Here is a 12,142-nt window from a genome sequence, read left to right on the forward strand (position 1 = left end):
GCCATAGACGTTGCAACCGGGCAGGGTGCTGCACCTGTTTCTCCTAAGCAGACCACAGCTGAACAGCCCCGTGTGTAAGGGGCCTTAGCGGCAAGGTTTAAAAATGAATGGAACAATGCACCGGAGGGGAAAGCTATCCCCCCCACCCCACCAACCCTCAAGAAAAAAAAAATTCAGTTTGTTTCAACTGCACAGTTATCTGTAAACCCCCCCCCCCTTATCTGTGTAATTTTACAGGCACACAAAGCTTACTGTCGCTGGAGAAGTTGCTGCTGTTGCTGCCTGTATGAGTCCACCAGCTGCTGCGGTACCAGCTCCACCAGTTCCAGGCTCTCCTTAATCTTCATCAGGATTTCAAAATTCTCACGACCACGGACCTGAGGACCAGACAGATTCCATTATGTGTCTGAATATGAGGCTGGCCTGTGATTGACAAAGCTTTTTCTCTTTGGTGTAATTCCCTGCCTCTACCTGACCCTATGGAGGGGTGACTTTGTTTTAATTCATGCTGCGTTTCTGCACGTTAAGATCCAGGAGCATTCCTGCTTTTCAATAAGGCCAGGGATGAGCGACTCTCAGGCTGCATATTTACAGAGAATAGCGCACACATGCAAAATAAATGACTATCAAATATAAAGGCATATGGCCATATCGTGCTCAAGCCCACCACTATGTCAAAGTACCCCATTGTCAGTGGGTCCTACACTATCCATAAAAAGAAGGCTGAATCCAGCCTCTCTAAACCATTGGAGATACTTACTCCTTACTGGGAGAGATGTGCAACTGCACTATAAGGGAACCTCCTACATCTACTTGCTAGTGGACACTGATAGAGTACAGGTGTGGGAGGGTGGGGTGCTCAACCCCAGAAGTCTGATCAGACCGAATACAACTCTCAGGCTGCACTTTTTTTTTTTTTAGGCATCCAGACTCCCTAACCTGTAGAGGTAGGAATTTGGACCTTATAGTCTCATGGGTCAAAATCCTGCCTCTAGTGTCAAATCTGTCTAATATTTTATTCCATTGAGCTACAGCAGTCATTCTAAACCAAGGTTCTTTGAGCTGCCTGCATTTGATGGAGCCTGCAAAGGTTCAGGCCCAACGTCACTTGGCAAAACTAGCAGCAGAAAACCAATAATCTTTTTTTAGCTGTCTGTAAGGGTTGCAGTCTTCCTACTGACCAACTATGTAAGGGGCATATTTGCCTGCACCCGCAATTACTGGTTTTAGTAAGGGTTCCCCAGACATGAAAATTATATGAAGGGTTCCTCTGGGGAAAGAAGGTTGAGAAAGGTTAGGCTAAAAGGTATTGGGAAAGATTTGTATATGCATAACCGATGCTCATGTGCTAGCACTAAAGTGGTTCTAAAGTCTTAAGGTTTTTTACCTTATGACATTAAGGTAAAAAAAAAAAAAAACATTCTGTGCTACAGGATCTCCTCCCCCCTTTATCTTACCTGAGCCCGATACAATCCAGCAATGCGCACGAGAGCAGCGTCTTTTACGGCTGTCTCCCTCATTAGGCAGGTGGATAGCAGCAGGAACCATTGGCTCCCACTGCTGTCAATCAAATGCTGTGAGGAGGTAGCGGGGTTGAGTTGCCAACAGACACAGACAGGGCAGTTTGGGAGCGATTACCACATAGGTGCCCCTATAGAAAGTGGCTTTCTGTGGGGGCATTCTCCAAAAAGGAGGGGCCTTTAATGTCACTTTTTTTTTCTTTTACCTTGTTCCTATAGTGAGAAACAGCTTTCATACACCCCCAGTGATTTCATCACCAAGCTTGTAAATTTCTTCCAGGGACAGTTGACTGGAGCTCAGCTTCTATACAGGTATAACTACATCTCCCAAGGGCACAAAGTATGTGTGGAAATGCGCTTGAGAATCAAGACAGCTGCACTGTTTTACTGGGAAAGAAACCCGGCATATAGAGAGGTGGATGATGGTTAGGTTGGGTTTTTAGTGCAGCAGCAGTAGCACTATTTTGATAGCCGAAACAGGGCATTACGGGCACACTGGATTTGTGGCAGTTATATAGGATAAACATGGAGAAATGTACGTGTATTAGATAGATGTACTGAATATGTTTTTCTCTTTCGTTCATTGACGGACACAGCTCCTGAGCTTCTTAACCATTGGGTTATACTGCCCCCTACAGGAGTAGGACACTAGGCAGAAAAAGAGTCTGGCTAAGCCTATGGGCAGTCCCAGAGGTATACTCCCGCTCTCTGCTATAGGTACTCAGTTTTTTTTCTGCCTAGTCAGGAGTAAGGACCTAGTTCCTTGCTGGGATCTCTGGTTTTTCTCCTGTGAGATCTACAATCAACTGCCGGACTGGGCGACAGGCTGGATAATCTAGATCCAGTGGTCCACCCCAGTCTGGCCAGCGAGCGTGCAGACCTCAGCTCTGCGCCAGGTTGTTTGCGACATAGCTCCACCAGACGGGGAAAAAAATGCTGTAACTGGTGTCATTATAAATGAATCTGGATTTCCCGCTAACCTTCTTCCAAGCCAATTTACGCTCTTCGCTCTCCTCCATCTAGTTTGTAGGTGGTTACCTAAACACCCAAATAACCCACTGAATAATAGACTTACAGGCACATAGTAGATTTCCTCCTCTCCATGCCGTCTTTTCTTAATATTTGCCCCTAGTGATGTTACTCCTGGAGGACTCTGCTTGCAAGCTGCTGACAAAAAAGAAAAAAAAAAGAGATGACACTCATAATAGTCATAGTAAAAATATTGCTCAATTCTTCAAAGTACAAGAATCTGAAAAGTAAAGAGAATAATAAAGTAAATAATAATCATACTTATCGTACACTCACTGCGCTTGTTGCCATTTCCATTTTTTGCTGCAGTCTCGTTTAATGCTGCTTGTTCCCGAAAGTGGTCTTCATCAGCCTTCCTGTCTCGGCCAGGACATGCACAGATCCGGCCTTCAAATGACCTCCGACCTAATACTTGTCCACTACAAAAAAAAAATACAGAAAATGTTATTATAGTATTGCTACGAAGAGTACAGTTTCCACTAGCACTGGTAACCTTGCAGATGATCTAGGATCTTCTCTATGAAGTTCATGAGGCCTCTATCTCTTCTAATTGAAGAGTGGTGGGGACATCCCTGTTCAATTAAATTAATGTTTCAAAGCCATCTCTGGTAGCCTCCATACTCCCTCAGTATACGAATGGTGTACCCAGCAGCATCAATGAAGATTACTCACTCTCTGGTCTCCAGGGTGATGATGATGAGGATCGGTCTTCTGTTCATCCCTCCAACACAGCTGCTATTACACATGAAGTTGTACAGGATGGTCGTATACTCTGTTCCCACCTGACAAAGTAAAGAAATACATCTATATACCTTCCTTTAGCATTTTACAATTACAGTAAACCCCCGCTCCATCGCGGTTCAGTTTTTGCGGTCCCGGTATATTGCGTTTTTTTTTTTGTAATGTTATTTTACTATATAAATCATTAAAAATTAAATATTTTTGTGTTTTCCATAGCTCTTGCTATGTCTCTCATTATGTTTTATGTGTTTAAATGAGTTTCTATTGTTTTAAAAGTGTGTTTAAAGACCTTAAAATGCTTTTACACGTACAGTGACAGTAAAAAAAACATGCCTACAATGCATTTTAATAGGGTTTTTCTATTTTGCGGATTTTCACTTTTCGCGGCTGGGTCTGGAACGTAACCCCCGCAATGGAGGGGGGGTTTACTGTATACGGAAATGTGTATTTATATAAACTGTATGCATGTACATAGAAGATGCATAACGCATTACACTGCACACATATACTCAGCAGCCAGAACACAAAAGTAAGGTGGGAGCAGAGAATCAAGTGGTAAATGAAAGGTTGGAGAGGAACCAAGGAGTAAGGCAAAAAGTGGGGTAGCGACGCAGGAGCAAGGCCACAACAGTGGAGGAACACAAGATTGAGGTCAGATGGAAGGAGGAGCACAGGAGAAATAACAACGTTACAGGATTAATGGATAAGTTCACCTTTGGGAATATGTTAAATGTTCCACCTAAGTTTTAGGGTGCTTCAGCTGCTGACACCCCCCCCCCCCCACCACCACCAATGGCAGCAGTATGGGGAGCAGTCAGTTTTTGAAAGCTGATCTCTGTGTATAAATGAACTACAAGTCCTGACATCCTTAGCGGCTGTCGGCTTGTAGTTCTCAATTAACTACCATGGCGCTGTGGTAGTTCCATGAGTCTTTCTGTCAGCAAGTTTCGACTTACTCGTACGGGTGAGCAGATATACTGACAGTGTGAAGGAAAGGAGACCTGCATGGCACCAGCAATTTCCTGATCACTGGTGCAATGCTTTACAGGCTCCTAATACAAAAAATAATAAATGCATTTTTTTTTACCTTCAAATAGATTTGCATTTATAAAAAAACACATGATGGAGGCCAGAGAAATGATGAAGAATAAGAGAAAGACCAAAGCAGGGAGGAGGAACACAGGATTGATGTCAGATGGAAGGAGGAGCACAGGAGAAAGACCAAAGCAGGGAGGAGGAACACAGGATTGAAGTCAGATTGAGGTAGGAACATAGGATTGAGGCCAGATTATGGGTGGAGCACAAGGAAAAGACCAAAGCAGGGGAGAAACACAGGATTGAAGTCAGATTGAGGGAGAAATACCAAAGCAGGGGAGGAACACAGGATTGAAGTCAAATTGAGGGAGAAATACCAAAGCAGGGGAGGAACACAGGGGTTGAGGTCAAAAGGAGGGTGGAGCACAGGAGAAATACCAAAGCAGGGGAGGAACACAGGGTTGAAGTCAAAAGGAGGGTGTAGCACAGGAGAAAGACCAAAGCAGGAGGTGGAGCACAGGATTGAAGTCAGATTGAGGTAGGAACATAGGATTGAGGCTAGATTATGGGTGGAGCACAAGGGAAAGACCAAAGCAGGGGGAGAAACACAGGATTGAAGTCAGATTGAGGTAGGAACACAGGATTGAGGCTAGATTATGGGTGGAGCACAAGGGAAAGACCAAAGCAGGGGAGGAACGCAGGATTGAAGTCAGATTGAGAGAGAAATACCAAAGTAAGGGAGGAACACAGGATTGAAGTCAGATTGAGGGAGAAATACCAAAGCAGGGGAGGAACACAGGATTGAAGTTAGATTGAGGGAGAAATACCAAAGCAGGGGAGGAACACAGGGTTGAGGTCAAAAGGAGGGTGGAGCACAGGAGAAAGACCAAAGCAGGGGGAAAAACACAGGATTGAAATCAGATTGAGGGAGGAACACAGGTTTTAGGCCACATAGATGGAGAAGCACAGTAGAAAGACCAAAGCGGGGGAGGAACACATGATTAAGGCCAGATCAGGGGAGGAGCACAGTAGGAAGACCAAAGTTTGGGAGGAACATAGGGTTGTGGCCAGATCGAGGGAGTAGCACAGGAGGAAGACCAAAGTGAGGATGGAAAAAGAGTAAGTCCAAAGTGGGGGAGGAATGCGAGAATAAGACCAAGTTGGGGAGGACTCGGGAGAAGGGACCCCATAAAAGTAAGGCAGGAGTGGGAGAACACAAAAATAAAGTAAAATGGGGGACATCTGAGAGATATGCAAGTCTAGGGAGTAAGGAACAAGGGAAAGCAACTCAAAGGTGCCTACAAAACCAGAAACAATAGCCAACTTAGAGTTGTTTTTAGGTCCTTCTATGATCCTGGTCGATGCTCCCCAGACATATTTTCTTAGGGGAAAGGGGGGTTGGATAAGATAGATTTTTCTGACCAATCACTGTTGCTTTCCCCCGACACACAGATGCAAGTTCACCAGATATGAACTTGCACATTCATTAAAAATAATTTTTTAATACAAAGATTGTTGGGTGGGCAGGTTGTACAGGCATGGCCAGCTGTCATCCAATATTTGCAGGCAGCTCTAGGCTGGATGAAAAACACAGAAAATGTAAATTCAGGTTTGGCAGTGGGGGTAAAAAGGCAGGGCTGGCCTGGCTGAGGAAAAGACAAAACCATATGTTTTGCAAACAGATTTTCTACTTTTGACACTTTGATGAATGAGACCTAATCTAATTTTATCAACTTGTGTTTACCTGTGGAGGCTCATAAGGGACCATGACACTTTGTCTTCCGGTCACGGGGTCATCTACATATTGAGATAGGTTATTGCCCTCCACACGAATCAGGTGACTTGCAGGTGCTGACTGACCTTAAAAAACAAAAATTATAAAAAAATTACTACAAAATGAAAAAGTAGAAAGACACGTCATCATTAGAGACCTCTATAATAATACATCTCCATGAACATTTTCAGAAGCACACTGGATTACCCAAGTTCCTGTGTTTTGCAACGAGGTACATCTGGCCTCCAGCCCACAGTTTGGAGACCACTGTTCTAGAACATACCCTAGCCTGCCTATTGGATAGATAAGGGATAATAAAGCACACTGATAAAAATTTCCCTTCTGTTCAGTCCACCATTCATTTTCACTATAAGCACATGTGCACTGCAGCAGAGTCCGATTGGTTATTAGTGCTGCTGTCTACTACAGGAGGCTGATACCAAGACTAGTTTAAGCACTTATACTAGCTGCATTAAAAATAAATTTGCAAAGGACACAATGGTATTTGGCTGCCCAGGCAACCAGTGCTGTCACGTTGGGAGAGGAGAGAGTTCTCATTCCTGTGTAAGCTCAAAGTCATGACCTATACAGGGCTTCATCCCTTTTCCCATCATAGCCAAAAGGTACCCCTGGGCAGGGATAGTACTTATGCGTGGCTGGTGGGACAGGCAATAAAGCAAACTTGATAGTTTTACCCAGGGCTTTTTTTCTCAGAGAATAGGTGCAGGAACTCCTCCTTCTAAGTTACTTTGTGTCTCCGCCCCCTACCCACCTCCGAGCACTGACCCTTGGTTCCACCCCCCTACCCAGCTTCCAGTACAGCCCCTTTTAGAGAATATAGAGTATAAGAGAAAGTATAATTTTGTATTGGAATGTATGGAATTTGGTTATGATAACAAGAAAAGCTATAAAATAGATCCCCCACAGCCAGCAGCAATAGACCCCCCCCCCCCCAGCAGCAGAAAAATATCTCCCAGCAGCCAGCATCAATAGACTCTCTGGCAGCCAGCCAACAGTAGACCCCTCCCTAAACAGTAGATCCCTTCCAGCAACAATTAACCCTCAGTATCAAAAGATCCTCCACCAGCAACAATAGATCGCCATGCAAAAATAGATACCTGTCCAGCAACAATAGATCCCCCAGCAGCCAGCATCAGTAGACCTTCCAGCACCCCCTGGAGGTGCCCCGCGTTCCCGCTGAAAAAAAGCCCTGGTTTTGCCTAAGTAGGGAAAATAAGCTAGCGGGCAGGGGTGGGGGGTTAAAACTACGTGGCTGTCAGGGCAGCGGCTGGGGGTGTACAAATCCTGCTGCAAGAATTATAACCCCTGTCACGTTCAACAGGCACTACAACCTTGCCAAACCCAACTTTTTCAAGTGAATGGGGCTGTGTTGTATCCGCCCCTCAATTGCTCCCCCTTAGGCTGTCAAAGCAGCGGCTAGGGGTGTACACATGCTGTGGCAAGAAATCTATTCCCCGCCGCATTCAACAGTCACTACCACCTGATGAATGCAGCCTATTCAAGTGAGTAGGGCTGTGCTGAAACCGCTCCACAACCGAGCGCAACACGCACAGATCTGTGTGGTAGGGTGGCATTGAAGGGGTAAAGTAGGCAGTGAGGAGGCGATACAACGCCAACCGTGGCTCACTCTTCAGAAAGTTAAACCAGTGTAAACTAGCCCGAAACGTTTACTTTAAAGTGGGCAGAGATACCAAAAGATTATTTGATTTTGTTAAACGATCATGAAAGTTGATGATTCGGCATTGAAGACATGACAAGACTCAATCATAGTGGGTGGATCGGTGCGGAGGTTCTAAACACTGGCTTGGGGCCCCCCAGCGCTCGATTTGGTTGACGTTATTTGCAATCAGCCGCAAATTATGAGAGATTACACAATAAATAATAATTTACCTCCCACACAGAGGAATTGACAATCTGTGCTAACATGCAGCAACAATCAGATGTGCAGGATCCTTACGTGTTTCACTTACTGTTCCTAACAAATAGAAGTTCTGGATATCACTCTCAATTCCAGTGGTGCAGTGATACAAAGGACCACAGAGTACAAAAGGGGGCACATACAAACAGACTACGCTGTCCCATGCAGAGAGGATAATGATCCAGAGGGCAGCTAATGGTGTATGTAGAGAGGATAGTGATCCAGAGGGCAGCTAATGGTGTATGTAGAGAGGATAGTGATCCAGAGGGCAGCTAATGGTGTATGTAGAGAGGATAATGATCCAGAGGGCAGCCAATGGTGTATGCAGAGGGGATAATGATTCAGAGGGCAGCCAATGGTGTATGCAGAGGGGATAATGATTCAGAGGGCAGCCAATGGTGTATGTAGAGAGGATAGTATTCCAAAGGGCAGCCAATGGTGTATGTAGAGAGGATAATGATCCAGAGGGCAGCTAATTGTGTATGTAGAGAGGATAATGATACAGAGGGCAGCCAATGGTGTATGTAGAGAGGATAGTATTCCAAAGGGCAGCCAATGGTGTATGTAGAGAGGATAATGATCCAGAGGGCAGCTAATGGTGTATGTAGAGAGGATAATGATCCAGAGGGCAGCCAATGGTGTATACAGAGGGGATAATGATTCAGAGGGCAGCCAATGGTGTATACAGAGGGGATAATGATTCAGAGGGCAGCCAATGGTGTATGTAGAGAGGATAGTATTCCAAAGGGCAGCCGATGGTGTATGTAGAGAGGATAATGATCCAGAGGGTAGCCAATGCTGTATGTAGAGAGGATAATGATCCAGAGGGCAGCCAATGCTGTATGTAGAGAGGATAATGATCCAGAGGGCAGCCAGTGGTGTATGCAGAGGGTATAATGATTCAGAGGGCAGCCAATGGCGTATGTAGAGAGGATAATGATCCAGAGGGCAGCCAGTGGTGTATGCAGAGGGGATAATGATTCAGAGGGCAGCCAATGGTGTATGTAGAGAGGATACTGATCCAGAGGGCATTCAATGGTTTATGTAGAGAGGATAGTATTCCAAAGGGCAGCCAATGGTGTATGTAGAGAGGATAGTATTCCAGAGGGCAGCCAATGGTGTATGCAGAGAGGATAGTATTCTAGAGGGCAGCCAATGGTGGATGTAGAGAGGATAGTTTACCACAGGGCAGCCAATGGTGTATGTAGAGAGGATAGTGATCCAGAGGGCAGCCAATGGTGTATGTAGAGAGGATAGTATTCCAGATGGCAGCCAATGGTGTATGTAGAGAGGATAGTATTCCAGATGGCAGCCAACAGTGTATATAGAGAGGATAGTTTTCCAGATGGCAGCCAATGGTGTATGTATAGAGGATAGTGATCCAGAGGGCAGCCAATGGTGTATGTAGAGAGGATAGTAATATAGAGCAGCCAATCACATGTGAGGAGAAAGGGAATGCCACGTTCTTAGATTTCCGCCTGCCTGACTGGTCTTTGTGTCCTAAAATGTTCTTATGCTGAAAGATGATTCATAAATCTTCTGAAAGTTGCAACACGGAACGTCCCTTTTCCCAGCCAGCCCCTTTTTATTCATCATGCTGCACAGACACAAGTGCATTAATTAGCGCATACCAAGACAATCCACTGCATGGAGTTTGCATGCTCTTCTTGTGCTTGTTTGGCTTTCCTCCAGGTACTCTTCTTTCAGCCCACACTCTAAAGACCTGCTGGTAGGTTAATTGCATCCTAAATCTAAATTAGCCCTAGTATGTGTTTCCAGGTCTAAAAATCCCAGTGGCAGACCCTGGTAACACTGTGTCGAGTGGCTATTGCAGCTCTTGAATAAAAAATATATTTCCAGCAGACTGTGGATCTTCAAATAGCATCCAATCACATCACATAAAAAAGTCTGGACTTTTTGGGGGCCAAGCGGGGCCCCTTTATTTTATACTAATATGCACAATTAGGGCTTTTCCAGTGGGAACACACGGGGGAACGCAGTTCAGGCACCTTGGAGGACCTAGGGAGGGAGAAGGGGGGGTTGTGTGGGGGGGGGGATGTGGCTGGGGAGGTAAGTGGATAGGCTAGACTGGACCTCTGATCTGTTTCCTTAGGGAGCTTGATCACTTGTCGCTACTGTCAATAAAACTCCTACAAATTCACCTTCCAACTTGCATATCATTGGATATTGGGTGCTCCTTTTTACCTACCTTTACAAGTACATGCAGAAACTACCTTGAGGCTGTACCTAGAGGTAGCAGCCCAAGCCCCCAAAACGGGCTTACTGCCACCTTTCTGTTAAGTTGAGCCATAATGATCGGGGGGAGAACTCTTCCAACCTGCCCCCACCATTACCTACCCATTAACCTACAACTGAGTGAGTCAGTCCAGCGCGATCTCCAACCCTTAAGAGCAATCCTAAACTATGAACATGTTTACAGAACAGCAAAGGGGTGACTCTACAGCAGGGGTCTCCAAACTATGGCCCTCCAGTTGTTGAGGAACTACAATTCCCACCATGCCTAGTCATGTCTGTGAATGTTGGAGTTTTACAATGCCTCATGGGACGTGTAGTTCTGCAACAGCTGGAGGGCCTTAGTTTGGAGATCCCTGCTCTACAGTATGTGGTGTATTCACAAGCTGCACTGGGTTCTGGGCCAGACTGATCAGTGCTGGCTGTGCTCTTTGAAAGGAGTGCCTGAATGTGATCGGATGATGCAGGCTACACATATAACATTTCTCAAGATTTTGTATGAGGCTCAGCCTCCTTACCTTCATTGAAGTCTCTACCCAGTTCGTGGTTGGGACAACGTTTGACAACCTCCGTCACATGTTCTGCCTTTTTGTACACTGGCATTGCCCGTATCACGGTGCCCGGTGGAGGGGGGCTTGACAATTTGATCTGGATAGGACATGTCTTGGCAATCTGGCAGTACAGCTTTTTCAACAAAGGTGAATACTGAAAAAAATAAAATAAAAAACAGACATCTGGGATAAGTGTATGAAAAAGACATTGGTGGGGAAAAAAAGGAAGGGAGAAAAAGGGAAAGAAAAAAGAAAGCGGGGAAAAAAAAGAACAAAAACAAGACAGAAAGAGACATTGGAAAAAGACTGAAGGAACGCTTAGTGGCCATTTTACAGAGAACCCCCTTTTATTTTCAGAACAGGCTGAATTCTATTTTGAGTGGAACCCCCCCATGGCCTAATACTAGTCCCAATAATCAATACACTGGTCAAAGTCCCTGAAGTCACCCATCTTTCCCATTCTAATGTCAACTGAACCCATTGACTGTATCTACATGCATTTTGCTTTGATCTGTTGCTGCCTTATTTGCGACTTGCTTACTTATGGTAATGAGACGGTGTTCCCAATAAAAAGCTCAGTGATAATACCCCGATCGGCCATAATGTTATGACAGGTAAAGTAAAAACCATTAATTACCTCATGACAATAGCACCTGGAAATGGGTGGGATATATTAGGCAGCGAGTGAACATGTTGACCCTGAAATTGAGGTGTTGAAAGCAGAAAAAAAATGAGCAAGCGTAGGGATTAGAGTGACTTTTACAAGGGCCAAATTGTAAGGTATAGATAACAGGGTCAGAGCAACTTTAAAACTGCAGCTCTAGTGGGATGCTCCTGGTCTGCAGTGGTTAGGTCAGGGCCAGGCCTACCATGGGCCCCACTGGGTACATTGGACCCGGGCAGTACTTGGAAAGGGGCAGCAAATTGACTCCCAAGATTGTTTTTCCAGCAGTTTTGTGGGTCATCAGTTTGCGGCACGTTACGGGCGGCATTTTCCCATCTCGTACTGCCGCCCGTAGTACAAACTGATGATTATAAGGAGGCGAAGCATCTCCTCTGAGAAACGTCCCTCATGTGATTGTGGCGTGCACAATGACGTCATACATCAGCGCACTGCATCTCACGCAGGGCAGGCTGGATCTTTTAGAGCGGTGGGCGCAGCAGACACAGGAGCGACAGGAGGGCTGAGGACAGACAATGGGTGTTTGGTGGACCGGTCCCATGGTGAGTTATGGAAGACGATGACAGTATATATAATATTTTCTAAATTTTATATTTATATCAAATAATGGATGTGGGG

The 12,142-nt window shown here is 45.3% G+C and overlaps 1 protein-coding gene across 5 annotated transcripts in view; it reads right to left on the minus strand.

Annotated features, from left to right (window-relative positions):
* Positions 1 to 12,142, minus strand: part of TP73 (tumor protein p73) — a gene marked incomplete at its 5' end in the record, with an annotated part of 321,522 nt that overhangs the window by 50,453 nt on the left and 258,927 nt on the right. For 2 of the 5 annotated variants that reach the window (XM_082273310.1, XM_082273306.1), the window contains 6 exons: positions 253 to 377; positions 2,596 to 2,687; positions 2,811 to 2,968; positions 3,222 to 3,331; positions 6,070 to 6,185; positions 10,810 to 10,996. In XM_082273310.1, the coding sequence (XP_082129436.1) occupies positions 253 to 377; positions 2,596 to 2,687; positions 2,811 to 2,968; positions 3,222 to 3,331; positions 6,070 to 6,185; positions 10,810 to 10,996 (788 nt within the window). The remainder of the gene's footprint in view (positions 1 to 252; positions 378 to 2,595; positions 2,688 to 2,810; positions 2,969 to 3,221; positions 3,332 to 6,069; positions 6,186 to 10,809; positions 10,997 to 12,142) is intronic. The other 3 variants (XM_082273309.1, XM_082273308.1, XM_082273307.1) reach the window with 3 other exon arrangements.

This window comes from Pelophylax lessonae, assembly GCF_965119305.1.
Source record: "Pelophylax lessonae genome assembly, chromosome: 12".
Classification (NCBI taxonomy): Eukaryota; Metazoa; Chordata; class Amphibia; order Anura; family Ranidae; genus Pelophylax; species Pelophylax lessonae.